This window comes from Equus quagga, chromosome 13, assembly GCF_021613505.1.
Source record: "Equus quagga isolate Etosha38 chromosome 13, UCLA_HA_Equagga_1.0, whole genome shotgun sequence".
In the NCBI taxonomy this organism is placed as follows: Eukaryota; Metazoa; Chordata; class Mammalia; order Perissodactyla; family Equidae; genus Equus; species Equus quagga.
This window is the reverse complement of record NC_060279.1, coordinates 87,230,074-87,252,572: the sequence shown is the minus strand read 5'-3', so window position 1 is coordinate 87,252,572 and position 22,499 is coordinate 87,230,074. Positions and strand designations below refer to the sequence as shown.

At 52.4% G+C, this 22,499-nt stretch overlaps 2 protein-coding genes across 3 annotated transcripts in view; one reads left to right on the top strand and one right to left on the bottom strand.

The window, feature by feature from the left end:
* SPACA6 (sperm acrosome associated 6) overlaps nucleotides 1-8,738 on the top strand; it is a 9,840-nt gene extending 1,102 nt beyond the window's left edge. The window contains exons 2-9 of one of the 2 annotated variants that reach the window (XM_046683748.1): nucleotides 268-345; nucleotides 6,113-6,181; nucleotides 6,866-6,889; nucleotides 7,247-7,324; nucleotides 7,439-7,548; nucleotides 7,998-8,154; nucleotides 8,233-8,443; nucleotides 8,636-8,738. In XM_046683748.1, coding sequence (XP_046539704.1) covers nucleotides 268-345; nucleotides 6,113-6,181; nucleotides 6,866-6,889; nucleotides 7,247-7,324; nucleotides 7,439-7,548; nucleotides 7,998-8,154; nucleotides 8,233-8,443; nucleotides 8,636-8,669 — 761 coding nt within the window. In that variant the 3' untranslated portion in view covers nucleotides 8,670-8,738. Of the gene's footprint in view, nucleotides 1-267; nucleotides 346-5,128; nucleotides 7,033-7,246; nucleotides 7,325-7,438; nucleotides 7,575-7,997; nucleotides 8,155-8,232; nucleotides 8,444-8,635 lie in introns of those variants that run through there. The other variant, XR_006891686.1, reaches the window with a different exon arrangement.
* Nucleotides 8,739-13,973: 5,235 nt separating this feature from the next.
* LOC124251180 (hyaluronan synthase 1) lies at nucleotides 13,974-21,978 on the bottom strand. The gene is made up of 5 exons (XM_046683737.1): nucleotides 21,857-21,978; nucleotides 18,602-19,306; nucleotides 17,315-17,540; nucleotides 16,612-16,744; nucleotides 13,974-14,915 (listed from the first exon to the last, which is right to left on the bottom strand). Exons 1-5 carry the CDS (start codon nucleotides 21,863-21,865, stop codon nucleotides 14,240-14,242), a joined length of 1,749 nt encoding a protein of 582 aa, XP_046539693.1. The 5' UTR covers nucleotides 21,866-21,978; the 3' UTR covers nucleotides 13,974-14,239.
* Nucleotides 21,979-22,499: the final 521 nt, after the last annotated feature.

Below are 22,499 nucleotides of genomic sequence, written 5' to 3'. Positions count from 1 at the left end.
GAAGGATGGAGACCGAGGGAGTCAGACTCAGAGAAGGAAGGATGGAGCACTAGGGGCATAGAATCAGAGGGGAAGATAGAGACTGGAGCCGGGGCAGAGATTCACAGAGGGGAGGCTAGAGACTGGGGGGGACAGACTCAGAGAAGATAGGATAGAGTCTGGGGAGGGACAGAGACTCAGAGACTGAGATTGTCCACACTGTGGCCATGGTGGTGTGGGGAGGGCTGCCTCCCCCAGCCACTCCCCCCACCGCCCCCCCACCCCCAGACTACGATGAGAGAAACCACCTGCACGACGCCTTCACCCAGATGACCCACTCCCTCCAGGAGATGGCCGCTGCCCGGGGTGAGTAGGGTGAGGACGGCACGGGTGGGAGATGTGGGCTCAGAGCCCCAAGAGGCAGACGTGTGTACCGGGAGGACGGCCAGAATGTGGCAGTGATCTGGGAGGAGGTGGAGCTGGGAAGCTGAGTGAGCCTGGTTACTTGTGGGGAGAAAGGATGGGTGATGCTGGCAGGAGGTGAAGGGACAGGGCAGAAGTGACTAGAGCCTGAAGCCTTGTTGGGATCAGGTAAACGTGAGTTCCGACCTGGCTGTGTGTCTCTTCCTCTTCCTGGCTATGCAGTTCTGGACATGTCGCTTTCTCCCGCTGGGCCTCAACTTACCCACCTGTGAGGTGGGACCGTCTCCCTGCCTCCCAGGATGGCCAGAAGCCCCAGCAAGAGGGGAGGGGCCCCCTGATGAGACAGACCCCAGGGAGGGGCTCTTTCTCTAGGATAAAACATATGTCTGTTCCTCATAGTTAACAAAGTGATCCCACATTTTTGACCTGTGAGGCTATTACGGGGGGAGGAACGCAGGTAGGAACAGGGAGAAGATTGTTCTGTGTCGGCCGTAAAGAGAGACAGGCACATGTGACAGCCTTGGGGTGGGCGGGACACCAGAGTACAGCTCTGGAGACACACGAGTGTGGCCCTGCCGAGGGGCCTCGGGGCTGAGGGAACACTGGTGGCCGAGGGGCAGCGTTAGCAATAATCACACCAGGTCACCATGGTCACACGACACGTGATCCCCCTGAATCTGCCAGAGACTGGAACTGTTGGGGGTGGAGGGAGGCCCGAGTGCTGCTGAGAAGCATAAACCAGCCACCGCAGAGGTCCGGGGCTCAGGGCTTGTTTCTACGTCTAAAGTTACTCCTTTTGCTTCCTGCTCTTGTCCACCAAGCTTTTTGGCAAAAACCCCAAAGATGGGGAGCTTCCTGTCCATCCAAGAGGTGTCTGGGGGGCCGGCATGGAGAAGACTTCAGTTGGGGGATCCCCCACCCCTAAAGCAGGACCTGAGGAGCTGGAGCTGGCAGGGGGCTCGGGACCCAAGGAGACGCCCTTTCTCCCCATGTGGGCTGTCTTGTCACAGAAAAAAAAGCAGGAAAGAGCCTAGCTCTGGGTGTAGAAGGTTCTCTAGAGCTGTGTGGGGCATGGACTGGAGCCAGGAGAGAGTGGAGGCTGGGAGGCCTGAGTGGAGGCTGGGCGAAAGGAGGCTGGAGCTGGGGCGGGGGCTGTGAAGGTGAAGAGGGGACCTGCTGAGAGAGTCGAGGGCAGGAGGGATGGGGCTTGGGTCTGATGGGCTGTTCAGGGGGGGGGTTAGAGGACAGCGTCGGCCTGCGTGGGCAGTGGGCCATCCCGGTGGAGGGGGGCCCAGGAGAAGGAGCAGGAGTAGGGTAGATGGTGAGCTGAGCTAGGACGCAGTGACTGTGAGGGGTCCCGGGGACATCCAGGAGTCAGCTAGATACATGGTCCAGGGTTCAATTGAAAGGTCAGGGAGACCTGAGATTCTGTCCTGGAGGAGCAGGCTGTGAGCAGGTGATGGGCGGGGAGCATCAGCTCGGGGTATAGAAAGATCCTCCAGGGCTGTGCAGAGGATGGACTGGAGGCCGGGAGAAGCTGGTGCAATACGTTCCACAGATACTTATTGAATGTGCCAGGAACAACATTAGGGACCCAGCTGTGCCCAAAACTGCACACTACCTGCCCTCAGGTTGCCTATATTGTAGGGAGGGATGGGGGACAGACAATAAACATAATCAGTGAAACACTACAGTATGTCTGTTGGCGATCCGTGCTGTGGAGGAAAACAGAGAGGGGAAAGGAGCGAGGTGGCCGATGGGGTGATCATTTTAAATAGGTTGGTGAGGGAAGGCACAAGTGAGAGGGTCCAATTGAGCACAGACCTGAGGGAGGTGACAGTGAGAGCCATGTCAATAATCTGGGGAAAGAGCCATCTAGGCAGAGGGAAGAGCCAGTGCAAAGGCCCTGGGGCCAGTGGGGCTGGAGTGGAGTCATTAAGGGAGAAAGTGAGAGGAGATGCAATCAGAGAGGCAGAAAGGGGCACATCCTGTAGGGCCTTCTAGGCCAGTGGTTCTCAAGCCCAGCGTACATCAGAATCTCCTGGGAACCTGTTAAGATGCAGACCCTTGGGCCCCACCCTCCGTTTCTGACCAGTAGGTCTGAGGTGGGGCCTGGAAGTGGACATTTCTAACAAGTTTCCATGTGCCGCTGCTGCTCCAGGAACACGCTTTGAGAACCAGTCTTGTAGGCCCTTGGACTGACTTTGGCTTTTGCTCTGAGATAGGGGAGCCATTGGAGGATTTTGAGAAGGGAGAGAGAGACAGGATTTGACTAAGGCCATGGGGGACAAAGGGAGAAGCAGGGAGACCAGTGGGGAGATGGTCGGTGGTGGCCCAGGCCAGTCTCAGTGGTCCAGGTGGGCCAAGATGAGGGCTGAGCTGAGGGGGGTGGGGCATGAGAATGGAGGAGAAGGAAGATCAAGAATTTGACTGTGTCTCTGCCAAACCTGTCTGTACATGGGAGAGGCTGTGTCTGCGAGACAGAGAGTTATTTATGCCAATTATCCCCCTTAAGGAAATCCTCGTACCAGGCCTGTGAGGTGGGGTTTCATGGCCCCATTTTCCAGATGACAAAGTTGGGGCTCAGCTAGACAGGGAAGACAGACTCGGGAGATAGCTGGACCAGATGTATGTGGGATGAGGAGGATGGGAAGAAGCCAGGATGACCCCCCCGCTCCCACCCCAGTCTCTCCCAGATGGAGGACCTGAGAGATGGACGTGCTGACTTAGAGTGGCTCTTGGTGGTGGAGTGAGACCATATATAAACCATGCAGTGGGTGTTATGGTGTAGAGAGCAGGGAATACACCACAGGCAGTGGTTACACGCAGAGGCTCTGGAGCCCAAGTGCCTGGCTTCAAATCTAGCTATGTGACCTTGGGCCACCTTCCTAACCTCTCTGTGCCTCAGTTTCCCCAACTCAAACTTGGGGACGGTCGTACTAATAGCTGCCCCTTCCGTAACGCTGTCTGCCAGGCACTATTTTAAGCGCTGACAGACCTTCTCACGCAGTCATTAAACGGCGGCTGGCACATCATTTGGGATGGGGATGCTTTTAGGTTGTATGGCATTAAAAACTCGTGAGGTAGACACTGGGGTCGTCCCATTTTATAAATGAGGAGATTGTGGATCAGGAAGGTTCATTCACTTGGCCAGAGTCACAGAGGGAGGAGGACTTGGGATGGATATCTCAGATCTGAGACAGGTGTGCTCGTAGATGGACGAGCCAGGACTCAAACTCAGATGATCAGAAACAGCTGAAGCTCCTAATGACACGCACTTTTGGGGAAGACTTGACAACGTCCACCCGCGCCCCCTTGTGGTTCACTTGATATAACCCCACCCCTTGGCCTCTTTAGACATTTCACTCCATCCCCACTTTCCTGGCATGATTTACTCTACAGAGAACACACCCTGCTCCATGGCCCACTTAGTATAGCCCACACTCACCCTCCCCTCCAGGTCCTGGGTTTGGCCCAAAGATATTCCCTGGATGATGACTCCAACATCCTGGCCTCTGATTTGAGCGCCCCACTCTGACCACATCCTCCTGATCATACTCCCATCTCCAGACCACACGCCTGCTCTGTGGCCAAGGAGAGACCTCTAAGTCCTTGACCCCTCATTCTGAACCCACTTCCTGGCTTCAGTGACCCCCCTCTCCAGTTTATACCCAGTGAGCATCACTTCAGCCACACTCTTGCCAATATGCTCCATTCTCTCCCTTTTTGTATGGTTTTAAATCGCAGAGGAACCTGCAATGGCATAAACAAGCTAAAAGTTTATTTCTCCCATTAAAGTAAGACTTGAGGTAGGCCATTAAGGCTAGTGTGGCAGCTCTATATTCTTGGGGACCCAAGCTCCTTCTAGATTTCTGCTCTACCATCCTAGGTTATAGCCCTTGTCCTCATGGTCCTATATGACTGCTGGAGCTCCAGCCATCAAATCCAAATTTCAGGCAGCAGAATGGAGAAAGGGGAAGGGATCAATAAGATGACATCACTTCTCTTTTAAAGCTTCTTCCTGTTGACTCTCCCACATGACTCTTCCACTTACATCTCAATGGCCAGAACCTGGTCATGGGACCACAACTAGATCATATGACCACAACTGGCTGCAAGGAACACTGCGAAATGTAGTCTTTTATCTGGGGACTCCTTTCCTGGCTGAAATGGAGTGTTCTGTTCCTAAAGAGAAAATAGACATTTGGAGGCACTTGCAATCCCGGTGGATTATTTTGCTAGGGCCACTGTAACAAAGTATCACAGACTGGAGGCCTTAAGCAACAGATAGTTATTTTCTCACAATTCTGGAGGCTAGAAGCCCAAGATCATGGTGTCAGTGTCGGCAGGGTTGGTCCCTTCTGAGGCCTCTCTCGTTGGCTTGTAGATGACCATCTTTTCCTTGTGTCCTCACATGGTCTTCCCTCTGTGTCTATCTGTGTCCAAACTTCCTCTTAGAAGGAGATTAGTCATATTGGATCAAGGCCCACTCTGATGACCTCATTTTAATTTAATGACCGCTTTAAGATTCTGTTTCCAAGTACAGTCACATTCGGAGGAACTGGGGGTTAGGACTTCAGCACATGAATTTGGGAGGGGCGCAGTTCCTTCCACATTTCAGATTTCCAAAACCACTTCCGCCACTCCATCAATCCAGCCATCCACTTTGGAAAAAGCACAAAACCTTACAGTTTGCAGGCCGTGACAGTGTCCAAAAGTCAGTCACCCCTAAGGACAGAGAACATAAAAAAGTGAAAGAGAAGCAGAAGTGAATCGTGTCTGGGGATGATGGAGAAGGGGCGGGTGCCTAAGCTCCATCGAATGGCTGCCTCGTTGAAATACAGTGTTATAGCGCTTCCAAATTTTTTTAGAGAGATGCCAAACATTTTATGTGACTTTTCCAAATTTCACATGATGGCAACTCATTCATTTTGTTTTTTTAAATACTTTCCAGGCCAAATGTAACACATCCAAGAGATGGATTGGGGCCACCGGCCACCAGTTGTGGTCTCCATGGAATTCATTCTACTCATCCTCATTGAGCATTTGCTAAGACTCAGGGCCCTCTCCTTGGTTCTGAGGACACAGCACTAAAGAAGGACATGTCCACTTACTTAAGAGACAGACTTAAATGATCACCATTATATAAATAGATGCAATTACAAACTGGTGAGAGCTCTGAATGGAATGAATGGGGCATTGAACTATGGGAGACAAAAGTAGGGAACTGGATTCGACTAGATTTGTGGTTAAGGAAAACCTCTAATGTGGTGACCCAAGGGTCAACATGAAGGATGAGAGGAGTAGGGGGAAAGAGAAGCCAGCACGTGCAAAGGCCCTAAGGTGCTGGAGAATGTGGTTCTTTTGCTATTAGAAGAAATGAAAGGTGAGTCATAGGGAGAGGAAACTAGGCCAGACCATATAGGGCCCAGTACGCCTTGATGAGGAATGTTTCCTCTCAACAAGATAAATGTAGATGATGGGTTCCATCAGAGAGATGGTTAGGAAGCAGATGGAAGGAGACTGGGGACTCGTTAGCCCTCCCGGTAGACAGGGTGGGAGGAGGTGAGAATCAGGGAGGATGTGGTATATACCAGAGACAGGGATGGGGAGGGGCTGGGCAAGAAGCCGAGACACCATCACAGTACTGGCCTGCTCGGCCAGCCATAGGGGAAGGGCCTTTACTCCAAGGCCCCCCTCCACCCTCCAGGGTCCTTTGAGGTTGCCTTCCCTGATGCTGCGCAGAAAATACAGGAGGTCATTACACAGCTTAAAGAAGGTAAAACAGATTCCGTCTCCTTCCCCCAGGCACGCACAGAGACTCCAGCGGCTCTCTCTAGTCCAATATCCTGGCCGTCTCTCTTCCGTCTCTTCCATCTCTTCTATCCTGGCCCAACCTGCTTCCCTTGGTGGGCCACTCTGGACACGGCCTCTTTCCCAGCATCGACCACTCTGGGTCTGGTCCTGCCCCTTCGGCCAAAGGTTTTCTCTACTAGGACCCCTTCTTGGGATGGTCCTGTCCCAGATGAGCCCGGACCTCTTCCTGGATCTCTGGGTCTGGCCCTGCCCACACTGTGAAGGATTTCCTATCCAACTGGGCCTCCTTAGTGGGCTACTTCCAGCCTGGCCACACCTCTTTTCTAACTGGGTCCCCTAATTCGACCCTGTTCTCTCCGAGCATCGCCCAGGATGTAGCCCCCTTCCCTCAAGTGGAATACACCAGAGCTGGCCCAGCCTCCTTGGCGCATGCAGCAGGCCTGTACCTGACCTCTCAGTGGGATGCTGCAGGCCTGGTCCGGTCCTCAGGTGGAACACCGCAGCCCTGACCCCGCCCCCTGGGTGGACCGCTGCAGGCCTTGCTCTGCCCCCTCGGAGGAATGCATCCGGCCCAGTAACACCCTGTAGGGAAGCTTCAGCACCTCCCGCGACTTGCAGGGTAGTAATGCTTCCTCTCTCTCCACAGCCCCGGCCTGCATCCCTCCCTGCGGTAAGCAATTCATTCAAAGCTCAGAATTGGGGGAGGAAGGAGGTGGTCGGCAATGAAACGTAGAACTTCGAGTGGGAGAGCATGGGTGGGCCTCCGATCCGTAGGAGGCCACTAAAAGCCCTGGAGGAACGTCAGTCAACCAGGTATTGTTCACAAACCTCAGAGAAGGCGGGTCTGAAAGCCAAAGCAAACCAATAGGAATCCTAGTGGTGAGAGAGCCAATGAGCGCAGGGGAGGCGGGGTCCAGAGTGTGTCCGCCGATGGAACCCAGGAAGGCTAAACACACTTTAAGTTGGCCAAGGGGACGCGGGCTGGGGAAGGCAGAGGGAGCCCAGACCCCGCATTCCCGCCCCACAGGACTCCAGGAGGTCGCTCGGCGCTTCCGCTGCCGCGGCTGCTACTCCACAGTCTGCGACCTCCCGCTGGACTGCCCAGGTGAGGGGCGGGGCCTGGGAGGGCCAGGAACCCGACGAACCGGAGCAGCGAGAGCAGAGCGGGGAAGGGGGTGGCCTGGGGCGGGGCCGGGATGGTGACGCGGCCCGTCTTCAGTTCAGGATGTGACGGTGACCCGGGGTCAGCAGGCCATGTTCTCTTGCACCGTGAACTTCCAGCTGCCTAAAGAGGAGATCACCTATTCCTGGAGGTTCGCAGGAGGAGGTGTGAGTCGGGGCGGGGCCGGCGCAGAGGATTTAGCAGGCGGGTGACGCTTTACTAGAGGATGGGTGGTCAGGACCCAGGCGGTGGGTGTCACGGGAGCTCGGTCTCGATTCAGGCTTCCTACAAGGGGAGGGTCCTGGCGTTTAGGGGAGGGATCAAGGCTCAGAAAGCACGACCGGGGCTCAGGGGGTGGCTTATGCATAAGTATTCAGGGCCGGAAAATAAGTACCAGGCCCAGGGGGTGGAGCCAAGACTTGGGAGGCGGGCTCTGCGTGGAGGACCAGCGAGTCAGCACTGACGGGGGAGCCGAGGCTCGAGGGGGCGTGGTCTAGCTCGGGGGCGGGCCTTGTAGGTTGCGGTTCGGAGAGTCGGGCCGCAGAGAACCTGACATGGGCTCGGGGCGGGGACGGGGCACCGCTCCTCTCGCTGCTTCAGCCCGAGCGTCCCGCAGCTCCGGACTCAGGACCCCTCCTACTTCCGAGACATACCGCGGGCCGAAGGCTACCTGGCGCGGATCCGGCCGGTGCAGCCCACGCACCGCGGGACCTTCTCTTGCGTGATCAAGCACGACCAGCGCCTCCTGGCGCGGCTCTACTTCTTTCTTAACGGTGCGGGCGGGGCTGCGTGGAGGGCCGGGCTGCGCGGGGGGCCGGGCTAGCACCCGGCTGACGTGCGCGCCTCCGCAGTGACGGGCTCGCCCCCGATCAAGGAGACCGAGCTCCAAAGCTCCTTTCGCGAAGTTTTACTTTGGGCGCCGCGGGAGGCGGAGATGATCGAACCCTGGAGACCGAGTCTGGGCGAGCTGCTGGCCACGCCCGAAGCCCTGACGCCCAGCAACCAGTGCCTGCTAGCGGCCACCGCGGCCATAGCATCAGCGAGTCTGACATTGCTGGCGTGGTGAGTCCCGGGGACTCCAGAGTCCCAGCATCCTTCTCTCTTCTTCCTCAGACCCAGGAGTCCAGGCTCCCAGCCCCTCCTCCCTCAGGCCCCGGAGTCCACGCCCTGCCTTTGGGATCCAGGCTTCCAGGACCCAGATTTCTGGTCCTTAATCTCTTCCCCACACACTCAAACCCCTCCTTGTCTCCCCAGGATGTTCTTTCGATGGTACTTCAGTGGCAACTGACAAAGGTATCTTTTTCTCCCTTCTTTATCCTATTTGCATTTCTAAAATAAAGAATATATTTCAGCTCTATAGAGTCTTTTATCTTTGAAGGTGGTCTCTACTAACGGGGGGAGGGGCCGCCTACCCCGAACATGCGCAGGTGAATAGGCGTCCGCAATAATAGTAACATGCACAGCTGTCGCAGCACAAGGACCCGTGCTGAGGGTTTTCGGTACAAGCTCAGACCCCTCCGCAGATTTCTGGCAGCCTCCTGCAGCAGACACCGTCAATCAGAGTCCTAGATGTCGCCCTGAAAGTCCGTTCCTCCCCAGGCTGTCCCACTGTCATGACGGGCACCACCATCCACCCAGCTGCTCAGCCAGAAACCTGAGTTTTCCTCTTCTTCTAATCTATTTCCAAGTGTCAGTATTTTAATTCCCAAACATCTCACAAAGGTGCCGTCTCTCTGTGGTCCCAGTCACCACCATCTCTTGCCTGGGTCACTGCAGCAGCGTCCCCACTGGCTTCCCTGCCTCTGCTCAGCCTTGTCCCACCGCAGTCCATCACAATGGCAGCCACTTTAAAGAATGTCAGCTCGGGTCACTCCTCTGCTCAAAACCCTTCAGTGGCTCCCTCTTGCCATCGGAACAAAATCCAATTCCTTATCAAGGCCTGCAAGGCCCCAGGTTGTGGCCCTTGCTGACTTCGCTAGCCTTATCCCCCACCACCACTTTTCCTCCTTGATCTTTCTACCCCACAGTTTCTCTGGCCTCTGCTCCTTCCTTGTGTTCATAATGGTTCTTCTCGCCCTTTCCAGGACCTGATTCCATGCTATTTCCTCCCTAGAATAATGTTTTCTCCCTTTTTTGTTTAGTTAACTCAGAAGAGCCTTTACTGTGTTAACCCACTTAACCTCCCCCCCCCCGCCCCGACAACTCTGTGCGGCGGGCACTGTGTTTATTTACTGACCCCACCTCCCTCTCATCCCCCTCTTTAATCTCTAGGCCCACTGGCTGCCTTTTTCTGTCCGTTGAACATGGAAAGCTCACTCCTGTCTCTGGACCTTTGCATGTGCTGACCTTTCGTACTTGAAATAACTACTGTGAATCTCACGAAGCCACCTGCCTATCACCCCGCAGGTCTCAGCTCAAATGTCACCTTCTCTGACTGCTCCCCTTCCCCATGACTGACAGCTCCCTATTTTAGCTTGTGCCTAGCACTCATCCAGACCTAATGTAAACTTATTTTCTTATTTGGTTTTGTGTCTTCCCCATCTAAAAGATAAATTCCTTCTGGGCATGTACTCATTCTCATTCACTGACGTCTTCCCCTCACTGATTCATTCATTCGGCAGAGATTTACCGAGTGCTTACTATGTGTCACGCATTTTCAAGGCACTGTAGAGACAGCAATGAAGAAATCAGAACAGGGGCTGGCCCCATGGCCGAGTGGTTAAGTTCATACGCTCCACTTGGGGGCCCAGGGTTTCACTGGTTCGGATCCTGGGCGCAGACCTGGCACCACTCATCAAGCCATGCTGAGGTGGTGTCCCACATAGCAGAACTAGAAGGACCTACAACTAAAATATGCAACTAGGTACTGGGAGCCTTTGGGGAGAAGAAGGAAAAAAAGAGGAAGATTGGCACCAGATGTTAGCTCAGGGAAATCTTTAAAAAAAAAAAAAAGAAATCAGAACAGACAAAAGTCTGCACCCACATGGAATTTAGATTCTAATGAATGGTCTGACAGTAAACAAGAAATTTAAGCAAAATAAAATATTCATGAAGTCGTGTAATATGTTTGATGGAGAAAATAAAGCAGGAAACAGAGATAGGGAATGTTGGGGGTGGGGTGGACCTTTGGAGAAGGCCCCACACTTGAATGTAGTTCTGCTTCTGGTATCTAACACAGGAATAGCAGTGACTCATTCTGCATACATTCAAGTGATGTCTGCCAGTATAATTAAAGAATAACGTATTTATTTTCAATAAAATATATTGAAAGAAAAAGAAGGGAAGGAGGGCGTGAGCCATGTGGATATCTGTGTGCAGAGTGTTCCAGGCAGAAGAAACGGCAGGATCGCGCCTGGTGCAGAGGGAATAGCTGGGAGGCCAGTGCAGCTGGAGCAGGGGTTTCTGCAATGAGTATGCAGTGAGGTCACAGAGAACACGGACCAGATCATGCAGGACCTCGGTCACTGTAAGGTCTGGATTTTCCTCAGGATGAGATCATGGGTGGTTTCTGAGCCCAGAAAGGTCATGACTTGATTTGATTTACACGGCTAGTGCCTGGGTAACAGACTGTAGGGGGCAAGGGTGGAAGCAGGGGTCACTGTTAGGTGCTGTCGTCATCCAGAATGAGATAGCAGCTTTAAACCAGGACAGATGCAGCTCGTGGACAAAGTGGTGACACGAAGATGAGGAGCAGTGGTTCTAGATCTGTCCTGAAGGTAGAATCAGTGGGATTTGCTGATGGATCAGAATGTTAAGGACGAGAGAAAGAAAAAAGGAGGGTCAAGGATCAGGGGTCAGGACAGCAGCGATGTCCCGTAGAACTCTCCACCATGATGGAAATGTTCTAGATCTCTGCTGTCTAGTATGGCAGCCACCAGCCACATGGGGCCCTGAAGCATGTGAAATGTGGCCAGTGCACCTGAAGGCCCGAAATTATAATCTTTTATAGCTTTACTAATTTAAATCTAAATTGCCCCCCTCATAGAGGCCTGTGTCTGGGGATCCTTAACTGGATCTTTAACCATTGGTTACACTCTTTGTTGCCTTGACTAGGCACTTCTGGAAGGCAGGCTTTTAATCACTTCCGTATTTGCAAACATGGCAGGTTTTGGAATCCAATAGGTACTTGGTAAACATTTTTATGACTGATTGATTGAATCAATGAATGAATGAAAATTGAAATAGTCCCATGTGGTGTTGGTTCCTGTTGTGGACAGTGCAGCTCTAGCATTTTTGGTCTGAGCAGCTGGAAGGATGGAGTTCTATTTACTGAGCTAATGGAGGAGCAGGTTTCATGGGAGTTAAGGAGGAGGAAGGGAGGATAGATCAGGAGTTGGGTCTAGTTATTAGGTATCCAAGTGAAAATGTCTCAGAGGCAGTTGGATGTACAAGTCTGGAGTTTAGGGGCAAAGTCTGATCTGAAGATAAGTTTCAGCATCCCACCTCCAGGCATGGAGCATGAATGAGGCATTCAGAGCCATAACAGTGGATGCACAGAGGAAACGAGTGTAGGTGGATAAGAGAAGGAGATGAGAAGTTGTTTCTCCAAAATTAAGCATCAGCAACATTAAGAGGAACCGAAAAGGAAAGCCAAGGGGGGAAGCAAGGCAGCTGTGGCATTCTGAAAGCCAAGTGCAGGAAGCATTTCGAGGAGGAGAGAGGGATCAACTGGGTCAGCTGCTGCCAGATTATGAAACAGGAGGCCTGAGAATTGGCCATTGGTTTTGGCAATGTGGAAATCATTGGTGAACTTGACAAGAGCAATTTCCATGGAGCGGTGGGGGCGACCCTCTCTTGGGCATGGGTTTACAAGTCAGTGGGAGTCAATATACTTAGTCATTAGGGAAATGCAAATCAAACCACAATGAGATACCACTTCACACGCTAGCTATGATCAAAAAGTTGGGTAATAACAAATGTTGGTGAGGATGTAGTGAAACCAGAATCCTCATACTTTGCTGGTGGGAATGTAAGATGGTACAGCCATTGTGGAAAACCATCTGGCAGTTCTCAATAAATTAAACATAGAATTACCATATGACTCAGCAATTCCAGCGCTAGAAAATTAAAAACATACATCCACACAAAAACTTACATGTGAATGTTCATATCATTATTCACAATAGCCAAAATGTGGAAACATCCTCAATGTCGATCAGTTGGTAACTGGGTAAACTAAATGTGCTATATTCCTGCAATGGAATATTATTTGGTGATAAAAAGGAGTGGATCATTGATACGTACAACAACATGGATGAACCTTGAAAACACGCTTAATGAAAGAAGTCAGCCACAAAAGAGCACACATTGCATGATTCCATTTATATGAGATGTCCGGAATAGGCAAATCCATAGAGACAGAAAGTCCATCATGGTTGCCTAACTGGGAGGGTTGGGGTGGGGAAGAGGGGTGAGGAATGAGAGGCCAACCGCTGTGGGGTTCCTTTGGGAAGATTATGATGATGGCTACGCAAATCTATAAACTTACTAAAGACCATTGAATTATACACTTTAAATGGGCAAACTTTGTGGGAGAGCATTGAAGACCAATAGAGACAGCCTTCAAGGAATTTTGCTGTTAGAAATATGGGACAGTAGCTTGAGGGGAAACTAAAGTGAAGACAGGGAGTCTTAAAAATCAGAGAGTAACAGGGGGCCAGCCTGGTGGCGCAGTGGTTAAATTCACACGTTCCCCTTCAGTGGCCCGGGGTTCACCAGTTCGGATCCCAGGTGCAGCCATGGCACCACTTGGCAAGCCACATATAAAGTAGAGGAAGATGGGCACGGATGTTAGCTCAGGGACAGTCTTCCTCAGCAAAAAGAGGAGGATTGGCAGCAAATGTTAGCTAAGGGCTAATCTTCCTCAAAAAAAAAAAAAATCAGAGTAACAGCACATTTAGGTGCTGATGGGAAAGACCCGGGAGAGAGGGAAGCACTGATGATGGAGGAGAGGCGGGAAGAACCGTGGGAATAAGATCTTTGAGTACATCAGAGGGCATGAGGTCTAGTGCCCAAGTGGAAGGGTTTGGCATTGGCTCAGAGCACAGACTGTTCACCCTCAGTAACAGGGGAAGGTGGCCTGTGTGGGCACAGTTGCAGATGAATGGGAAGACGTGGAGGTGGGGACTCTGAGAGTCTTCTTCTTGTCACCTGTGTTTTCTCAGTGAGATACGAAGCAAGCTAAGGTGAGGTGCTGGGGCTTTTGGGAGAGAAGGTTTGAGTTACCTTTCTTAGTAGCCGAGCGGATGGACCAGGGAAACTCCATCCACAGTGCCTAACAGTGTCGGCATGTGGTTGGTGCGCCATAACAAGCTGTGAATGACAGGTTGAGAAATTGTCCCCTCACAACAACCCTGACCCATGGAATTAATACCCCTATCTTCCAAGAGGGAACCGAGGCTCCAACGAAGGAGGGTATCCTGTCTAGATTCAAAGAGCTGGCACCAAGACTCAGCCATGAGTCCTCAATTCTTGACCGTGCAGCCCCCTCAGTTCTCAAAAAAGGGAGGAGACTCAGAAGAAAATAAATAAAATTCTTTATTATATCCTAATCACACAGTACGAATGGAGATTAAATAAGGACAGGGAGAAATTGGGCCCAGGACAGCATGTGGGGACCCCTTTCCCCACCCCTAAAAATCCACACCCTGTTCAATAAATACCCCTTCCCAGAGACCCAGAAGTCCCAGCCCCAAAAGAGAGTCCAGGCTGCAAAATCTTGGGTCGACCCCCTCACTTCACAGAGGAGGGAAACTGAGGCCCAGAGAATCCGCCAGCAAGTTCGCAGCCCCGGGGCCCCGTCAGGTCTCCTTGCGCCTCCCCTGAACGCCCCTGGGCGGGCGCCCCGCGCACCTGGCCTCACACCTGGACGCGGTAGCCCCCCGCCCGCCGCCGGCAGAGCCTCCGCACGCCCACCCAGTAGAACGTGAGCATGACCGCCCAGTACCCCACGTAGGCGCCCGCCCCGGCGGCCAGATGATAGGCCTCGGCGGCCCGCGAAGGGCCGCTCCAGTCGGCCGTGGCCTCGTGCGCCACGCTGCGCACCAGGCCGCCGAGCAGCAGCAGAGCCCAGAGCGCCAGCGGCAGCACAGGGACGTAGTTGGCCGCCAGTTTCCTCCGGCCCGAGGTGCCCCAGCCGCTCTGGTTCATGGTGGCCAGCGCCAGGAACTTGGCGGGCAGGAGGCCGCACATGTAGAGGGGCGCGTAGAGCGAGAGCAGCACCATGCGCGCGCAGCCCCGCAGCCAGGCCGCGAAGGCCGCCTTGGCCAGCGCCACGCCCTGCACGCACAGCAGCACCCAGAGCAGCGCCCACGGGCGTCCGGCGTAGAAGAGCCGCAGCACGGTGGCCGCCACGAAGAAGGGGAAGAGGCCCGAGACCACCGCCTCGTAGGTCATCCACGCGTGGTGCCGGTGCCACCACAGCGCGTTGTACAGCCACTCGCGGAAGTACGACTTGGACCAGCGCGTCTGCTGACTCAGCCAGCGCAGGAAGGACGAGGGCGTCTCCGAGTAGCAGCGGGAGCGGGCGGTGTACCTGGACCCGGGGAAGAAGGAATGGTCAGCACGGCTCCCCCTGCTGGCCGGACGGGAGTCGGGAAGCGGGGCCAGATGGCCACTGGGGCCAGTTTTCTTAACCTCTCTGGGCCTCGGAGTTCTCATATATAAAATGGGATCCATCATGGTTTCTACCTAACAGGGCTATGGTGAGGACTGAATGAGGATTAAATGCCAAGTGCTTAGGATCAGTATATTGTACTTGCCCAATAAACGTTAGCTACCACTGCTGTTTTTACTGTGACTAATATCACTGTTGCATTACTAATATCATTGCGGTTACTGACACTGTTACTAATGCTGTCATTAATCTGTTATGAATACTATGGCGCTCATCATTATTGGCTGGCCCCGTGGTGAGGAACCAGCCAGGCATGGTTCCCACCTAAGGTAGCCCATGTGTTAGAGCTTCTCAAGGGAACATAAAGTCCCCTCCTGTGGCCATGGCAGACATCACTAATCAACCCCTACCCTGTCCAGCTAAGCCCATAGGAGGCTAGAAGCCCTTTTATGGAAGGTCATCAGGTGGCCAACAGCAGTTTGTTAGGAGGGGTCAAACTGTTCTACCCCAACGGTGTCTAGTCTCCTTTCCCGGTGTCACTTGGCATCCTCAGTGGGCTCCCTGCTGACCGCGGTGCCCTCTGCAGTCTGTACTCAAAACAGCTGCCGCAGGGATCCTGTTACAACATGTCACCCCTCTACTCAGAACCCTCCCAGGGCTCCCTCATCTTAGTTCAAAGTTCTTACCGTGGCCTACAGGCGGCTCATGAATGGCCCCCTAGTAACTCTCTGTCCTCCTCTCCTGACGCTCTCCCTTGCTATTGCTCCAGATGCACTATTTCAGCCTCCATCCCTCTCTTTCCTCGGGTACCCTATTTAACATTTCATTCCCTACCCCAAAACTTCCTATCTCCCTTCCTGGCTTTATTTATCTCCTTAGCAGGCATTATTATCTAACATACTACTTAGACATTCTACTTATTTATCTTATTTATTGTCTGTCTCCCTCAATGTAAGCACGAATTTGTGTCTCTTTTTCATACTGCTGCCTCCCTACAGCTTAATACATTGTAGGCACTTAAAGAATATTTGTTGGGCAAATGAATGCATGGGGTCCCCAGGTTCTCTCTGGCCCTTTTACTGGGTCTAACTTTGTAGACACCACTTTCTTCTGAACCTCACCTGGTTTAGCCCATCTCCTCCTCGAGTCTCAGTGAATTACATCTTTTCTTCCTGAGGCACCCACTAGAGTTTGGTTGCTCCCCTCCTTTCCCTCTTGATTCTTCTTGCTCACTCTATTTAGATCCCACTCTATCTATTCATCTCTTCCCCTTCCCACCTCACTTGGAGTAATCTCCTTTCTCCACGGTAAAGCCATCTTGGCCCATCTCTGTTGTATCTTCCAGGTAGAATTCCCCACCCTCACCCTGACCTCCTTGATAAAGTCCATTGGGTCACATGGTTCAATGAAAATGCCCCCTCTGCCCCTTATGGTACCTTCCAATCTCCCCTAATGCCTCCCTTGGTACAGCCCATTGTCCGAGTTACTTGAGTTCGGAGAATTACCAACACATGCATACACACACACACACACACACACACACACGCACACGCACACTTGCTGGGATACTCATTGACCTCCAGCACACACCTGACCACCCAGCCCTTCAGCTTACTTGGTGGCATAGCCCATGCTGAGCATACGGTTAGTGAGGTGCCGGTCATCCCCAAAGGTACAGTGGGTGCCCAGGAACTTCTGGTTGTACCAGGCCTCAAGGAACTGCTGCAGGAGGTTGTTCCTGTATAGGCCTAGGTGGGAGTGGGGAGTAAAAGAGTATCAGCCTCTGCTAATGCCAACTCCATCCCCTATCTCCAATTCTAGGTCCATCCTTAACCATCTCAATACCACTCTCAGCCCTACCTCCAACGGCAACGGCAGCCCCAATCTTGTTCTCAACCACAAATCCATCATCAATCCCATACTCATCCCAAACTTCCCCTAATCCTGTCCCTGACCCACCCCAACCCCATCCCTAATCCCACATCCATTCTTAGCCCCATCCCCTACTCATCTTCACTCAAAAATTCATTTCCAACTCCAAACCTGGCCCCAATCCTGTCCTTGACTCCAACTACACTCTCTCCCTTTCCTCAAACCCTCCCCCAGCCCCAACCCAAATCTGCATCCATACCCTTTCTCCCATCCATTCCCAACGCCAAATATCATCCCCTCCTCCAGCTTCCAATCTTATCCCTATCCCCAATTCCTGTCCCAGCCCCATCTTTGTCTCCAATCTCAATCACATCCTCAACCTGTGCCGGCTCCCCTTCTCCCTCTTTATCCCATCCATGGCCCTCTCAAGCCCTATCCCTGCTCACCTAGGGGACCACTGATGCAGGACACACAATGGAAGTAGCTCTGACAAGCCCGCTCCACATTGAAGGCCACCCAGTATCGCAGGCTGCTTAGGAAGCTGACCCAGGAGTCCAGAGGGTTAAGGATCCTCACATCCCCCCCAACAGCTCCCACTTGGGGGTCCTCGTCCAGCACCCGCACCAGCTCCAGCAGTGCCATGGGGTCCAGCCTCGTGTCCGAGTCACAGACCTGTGGGGTGAAAGAGGCCAGGGTCAGACCAGATCCCTGCACGGGGCTGGTGCTTGAGGGGAGGGATAAAGGATGAGCAGCTGAGACACTGTGCAGTGAATCTGAATGTAACTTTGAATTTTTTAGTCCTTTTCAATGTCTAATCCCATTTTAAGATGATACTGCCCTGAGACCCACGCTCTTGTTTAATACCCTCCTCTGGTGTGTGGGCAAGACCTGTAACTTGCTTCTAACCAATGGACTATGGCTATATCTCCCTTGATTATATTACCTTATGTGGAAATGGTGAAGGGGTTTTGCAATGTAATTAAGGTCCCTATCTGTTGGCTTTAAGTGAATCAAAGGGAGATGATCCTGGGTGGGCCTGGCCTAATCGGATGAGCCCTTTAAAAGAAGGTCTAGAAGTCAAAGACTTTCTCTTGCTGGTCTGTAAGAGACAAGCTACTATGAATTCTATGATGGCAAGAAAATGAATTCTGCCAACAAACTCATGAGCTTGGAAGAGGCCCCTGAACCCTAGATAAGACCCAGCTCCAGCTGACACCACGACCACAACCTGATAATACCCTGAACAGAGGATCCAGTTAAGCTTGGCCCAGACTCCTGATTCATGGAAACTATAAGGTAATAATTGTGTTTTGTTTCAAGCTGCCAGATTTGTGGTAATTTGTTATGCAGCAATAGAAAACTAATGCAATGCATCAGTGAATGAATCTCTAAATTGAATGGATGAATAAAGGAATGAATGACCTTTGTACTAGATGGATGGATGAGTGAATGACTGAAGAAGAGTCTGCATCAAATGGATGAACCCATGAAGAAGGGAAGAAATGATGAATCTCTATGTTGAAAGGATAAATGAAAAAATAAAAGGAATGAATGATCTACATATTGGATAGATGGATGGAAGAATGAGGGAAAGAAAGAATCTCTACATTGAATGGATGAATGAATACACAGAGGAAGGAAGAGGTCCGTTCCAATCTCTACATCAAGCAAGGACCCAGGGAAGTGGGATTGGGGCGTTCTGGTCATGGGGGCTGGGGGCACCTTCTGCTCACCTGCACGTAGTCCACCGAGTCGCCGAGAGCCTTGAAGGCGGTGTACATGACCTCGCGCTTGCCGCCCCAGCGCTGCGCCACGCACACGCACCTGCGCGTCCTCACCAGCGCCTCCACCGCCAGCCGCCCGGGGTCCTCAGCCTCCACCTCCCGGTAGGCGCCCTCGCCCGCCGCGCCCGCCGCCGCGGGTTCCCAGGGCTGGTGGTAGTTGCCGTCCCACACGTAGGTGGCGGGGTCCTCGTCGGCGAAGATCTCGCGGAACATGTCGACCATGTAGAGGTCCTCGGCGCGGTTGCCGTCCACCACCATGAGGACGCGCAGGCGCGTGCGCGGGTAGAGCAGGGCGCGGGCGGACGCCAGGCACTGGCGCAGGTAGGCCGGGTCCTCCTGGTACGCCGAGATGGTCAGCGCCACGCTGTGCGCCGAGGCCGCGTCCAGGGGCCCCCGCGCAGCCGCCCGCCGCGCCGCCGCCGCGCCCCGCCGGTGCTCCAGGTACGCGAAGAGGCTCTGCGCCACCAGGTGCACCGACAGGAAGGCCCCGTAGAGGCCGAAGGCCAGGAGGCCGTAGCGATCGGAGGCCAGCGGCACGCCCGCGGCGTAGGCCCAAGTCATGAGGCCCAGGATGAGCAGCGCGAAGGCGATGGTCAGCACCCGCCGGACCAGGCCAGAGCAGTGGCGCGCTGCAGGGCTGGGCTTGGGGACGTCCTGCTGGGAGCGCAGAGAGGGGAGAGCAAGGGAAAAGAGTGCTGAAATCGTCCTGGGGAAGGGAAGACCTCCTGGGTGTTTTTCCCCAAGGGGACGGTAACATCCCCTTTTTGTAGAGAACATCGCTTAACTACTGCAAAGTTATTTTCATCAATGAAAAAAATTGTGGCAAACAGTTATCGAGGCATAATGCCTGATTATATTGATTCTAATACACTTTTTTCACATTTTTAACAGCTCTTAAATCTATGAGGATTACCCTCAATGGAGTGTCACAGTTTAGCAGGGTCCCTCCCTTTCTTCGTGGCACATAAAATAATGATTCATCTCACAATCAATGGTTTCTTAGAGTCGAGATGGTAACAGTAATAATCATATCCGTCTAAAAGAATAATGCAGTATGGTATGTACCAGGCGCTGCTCTAAGCCTCTTAGGCACTAACAGTTTAATCCTCACAACAGCCCTATGAGGTCGGTACTATTATCATCATCCCGGTTTTACGGATGAGGCAGCTGAGTCGCACAGAGGCACAGCAACCCGGCCAAGGTCACACCTGGAAAGTGGAGGGGCCGGGATTTGAACCCTCTCTCCTGTTACAGATGAGGAAACTGAGGCACAGGAAGTGTATTCCTTTGCTGGAGGTCACTCAGACAGCCTGGCTCCATGGTCCTCCTCTGTGCTAAACGGCCTCCTAGGTCACCGGTTCCCACTTCATGGGCTTGTTATGAGTCAAATGAGCCATTAAGCTAAAGATCCGTGTTGTGCAGTGCAGGAGTCACCGGCCACGTGTGGCTACTGGGCACCTGAAATGCAGCCAGTGTGACTGAGGAGCTGACTTTTAAATTTTATTTAATTTAAACTGATTTAAATGTAAACACTGATACTCAGTTATTGGAAAGCTTTTAAGTATGTTTGGAACAAGTGGGATCTATGAAGCTTCTTTTCAACAGTAAATTTTACGAGATCTAAATACAGATTAAGTATTTCCAAGGAAAATGCAGCATCTGCGTGAGATGTGCTCACACATCTGGAATTTGAAGCCTGAGTACAAAAAAGAAGGTAAAATATCTCAATATTTCTGTATTGATTACAGACTGAAATGATAATATTTTTGATATAGAGCAGAGGTCGGCACACTCTGGCACCAAGGGCCGAATGCCTGCCACCTTTTCACCACGACCTGCCAGCTAAGAATGGTTTTTACGTTTTTAAATGGTTGAAAAAAGTCAAAGAAGAACATTTTGTGACACATAAAAATTATATTAGAATTTTTAATTTTAATTTAATATTATAATTTAAATTATAATTTTTAATATTATAAATTCAAATTTCAGTGTCCTTAAGTCAAACTTTTTTGGCACACAACCATACTCGCCTGTTCACATGTTGTCTATGACTGATTTCACATTACGTCAAAGTTCAGTCGTTGCAACAGACTGTATGACCTGCAAAACCTCAAATATTGACTATCCGGCCTTGTTCAGAAAGTTTGCCAGTCCCTGATACATGGGGTTAAATCAAACATATTATTAAAATTCATTTCACCAGTTTCTTTTTACCTTTTTAAATGTGGCTACTAGAAAATTTTAGATTATGTATGTGGCTCACGTTATGTTTCTCTAGGACATAACTAAGAGAGAGCTTTTAGCCTGGCGTTAGTAATCGCTCAATATTAACATTTATTATTATTTCTTCTGGAATCTTCCTTCTCTGTCCCTTTGCCCCAAACCAGGCCCTGCCTGAGTTTCTGGGGGTGGCCCAGTTCATGCTGGGGAGAACAGAGATAGGTGGGCATTCAGAGGGTTCTAATCTCAGCAACGCTCACAGACACACGTGTATTGGCCGTGGACACAACCTCCACCCAGGTATAGTCACACGTGACGAGGGACACACAGAATGTGCCCACATAGGACAACACCCACGTTCTAGGAGACGACCCCAGACACCTGCCCTCAAGTAGCACTTAGGGATCCTGAGACCCGCCCCTCTGACAGCCACACAGGTGGACTTGGGCAAACACACCTTTCGGCAGGAAGGAGCAACTCTGGGAGATGCCCACAAGGCAACAGACACACAGACACCCACCCGTGGGTCTGGAACAACGGGGCAGAGTTTGAGAAGAAATAGTAACAGTTGAGATTGAACTGTATGAAATTGCCATTTTTACAGGTCAAAAGTGAGCAGATATCGGCGATTTCATTTGGTTCAACCTAAGATTTGTTGAACACATAAAAGGAGAAATCCAGACCCACGTGTCAGGCAAGTCTTGCTCTCCCTCTGGCCCTCTCTCCCCATCCCTGGCACACACACACACACACACACACACACACACACACGGATTTACAGCAAGATAAACATGGACATGTCACATCTCACATTCGTATAGGCGGGATGGCCATCCACACACAGCCTCACGTGGTCACTGTCCCACACAGATACTCGCTGTCACCCACATGAGCACACACGGGAAATCTCTCACACACAGTCTCCCCACACACGTTGTCACAGACGTGGGGCTCCCCCACAGGGCCGCAGTCACACGCACACACCTGTCTCATGGCTGCGGGTCCGCCGGCTCTCTCCCTCGGCTCCTGTCCCAGTCTCTCTGTGCCCTGTGCCCGGAGAGCTGGGGGATCCTTTGAAGACCAGCGCAGGCGGGGGCGGGAGCAGGGCCTGACGTCAGGGCTGAGCTGGGCCAGGGGCTGTGAGGTCACGGCCGAGCCGGGCAGCTCCACCCGCTTCCCGCCATCAGCCCCCATCCCCCGCGCCCAGAGGGGCCTCCCTTCCCTCTCCTCCTAGGTCCCCCCATCGCTCCCCTCATCCCCGTCTCTCCCCGCCGTTTCTTCCTCTCTCTCTCTTGCTCTGTGCTTCTCTCCCATTTTCTCATCTCTCTTATCCTGTGTCTGTATTTCTCTCCGTCCCTTTCTTTCTTCCTCGTCTCTCCCCGCTTCTCGCCCACCCCAGTCGCCCCACATACGGCCTCTCCCGACAGCCGCTGGCAGACTGTCCCCCAGGGGCTTGTCTGGGCAAATGGCAGATGGAATAAGATGCACACACGTGCGTGTTTGTGGGTGTGACTGTGCTCTGGCTTGTGAGGCACGGCTGTCTGGAAGTGGAGCTGTGAGTGAATGTTCAGCACCTAATTGGTGTGGGTCTGGGCGTACATGCGTGTGCGTGTGTGTGCCAGGGGCT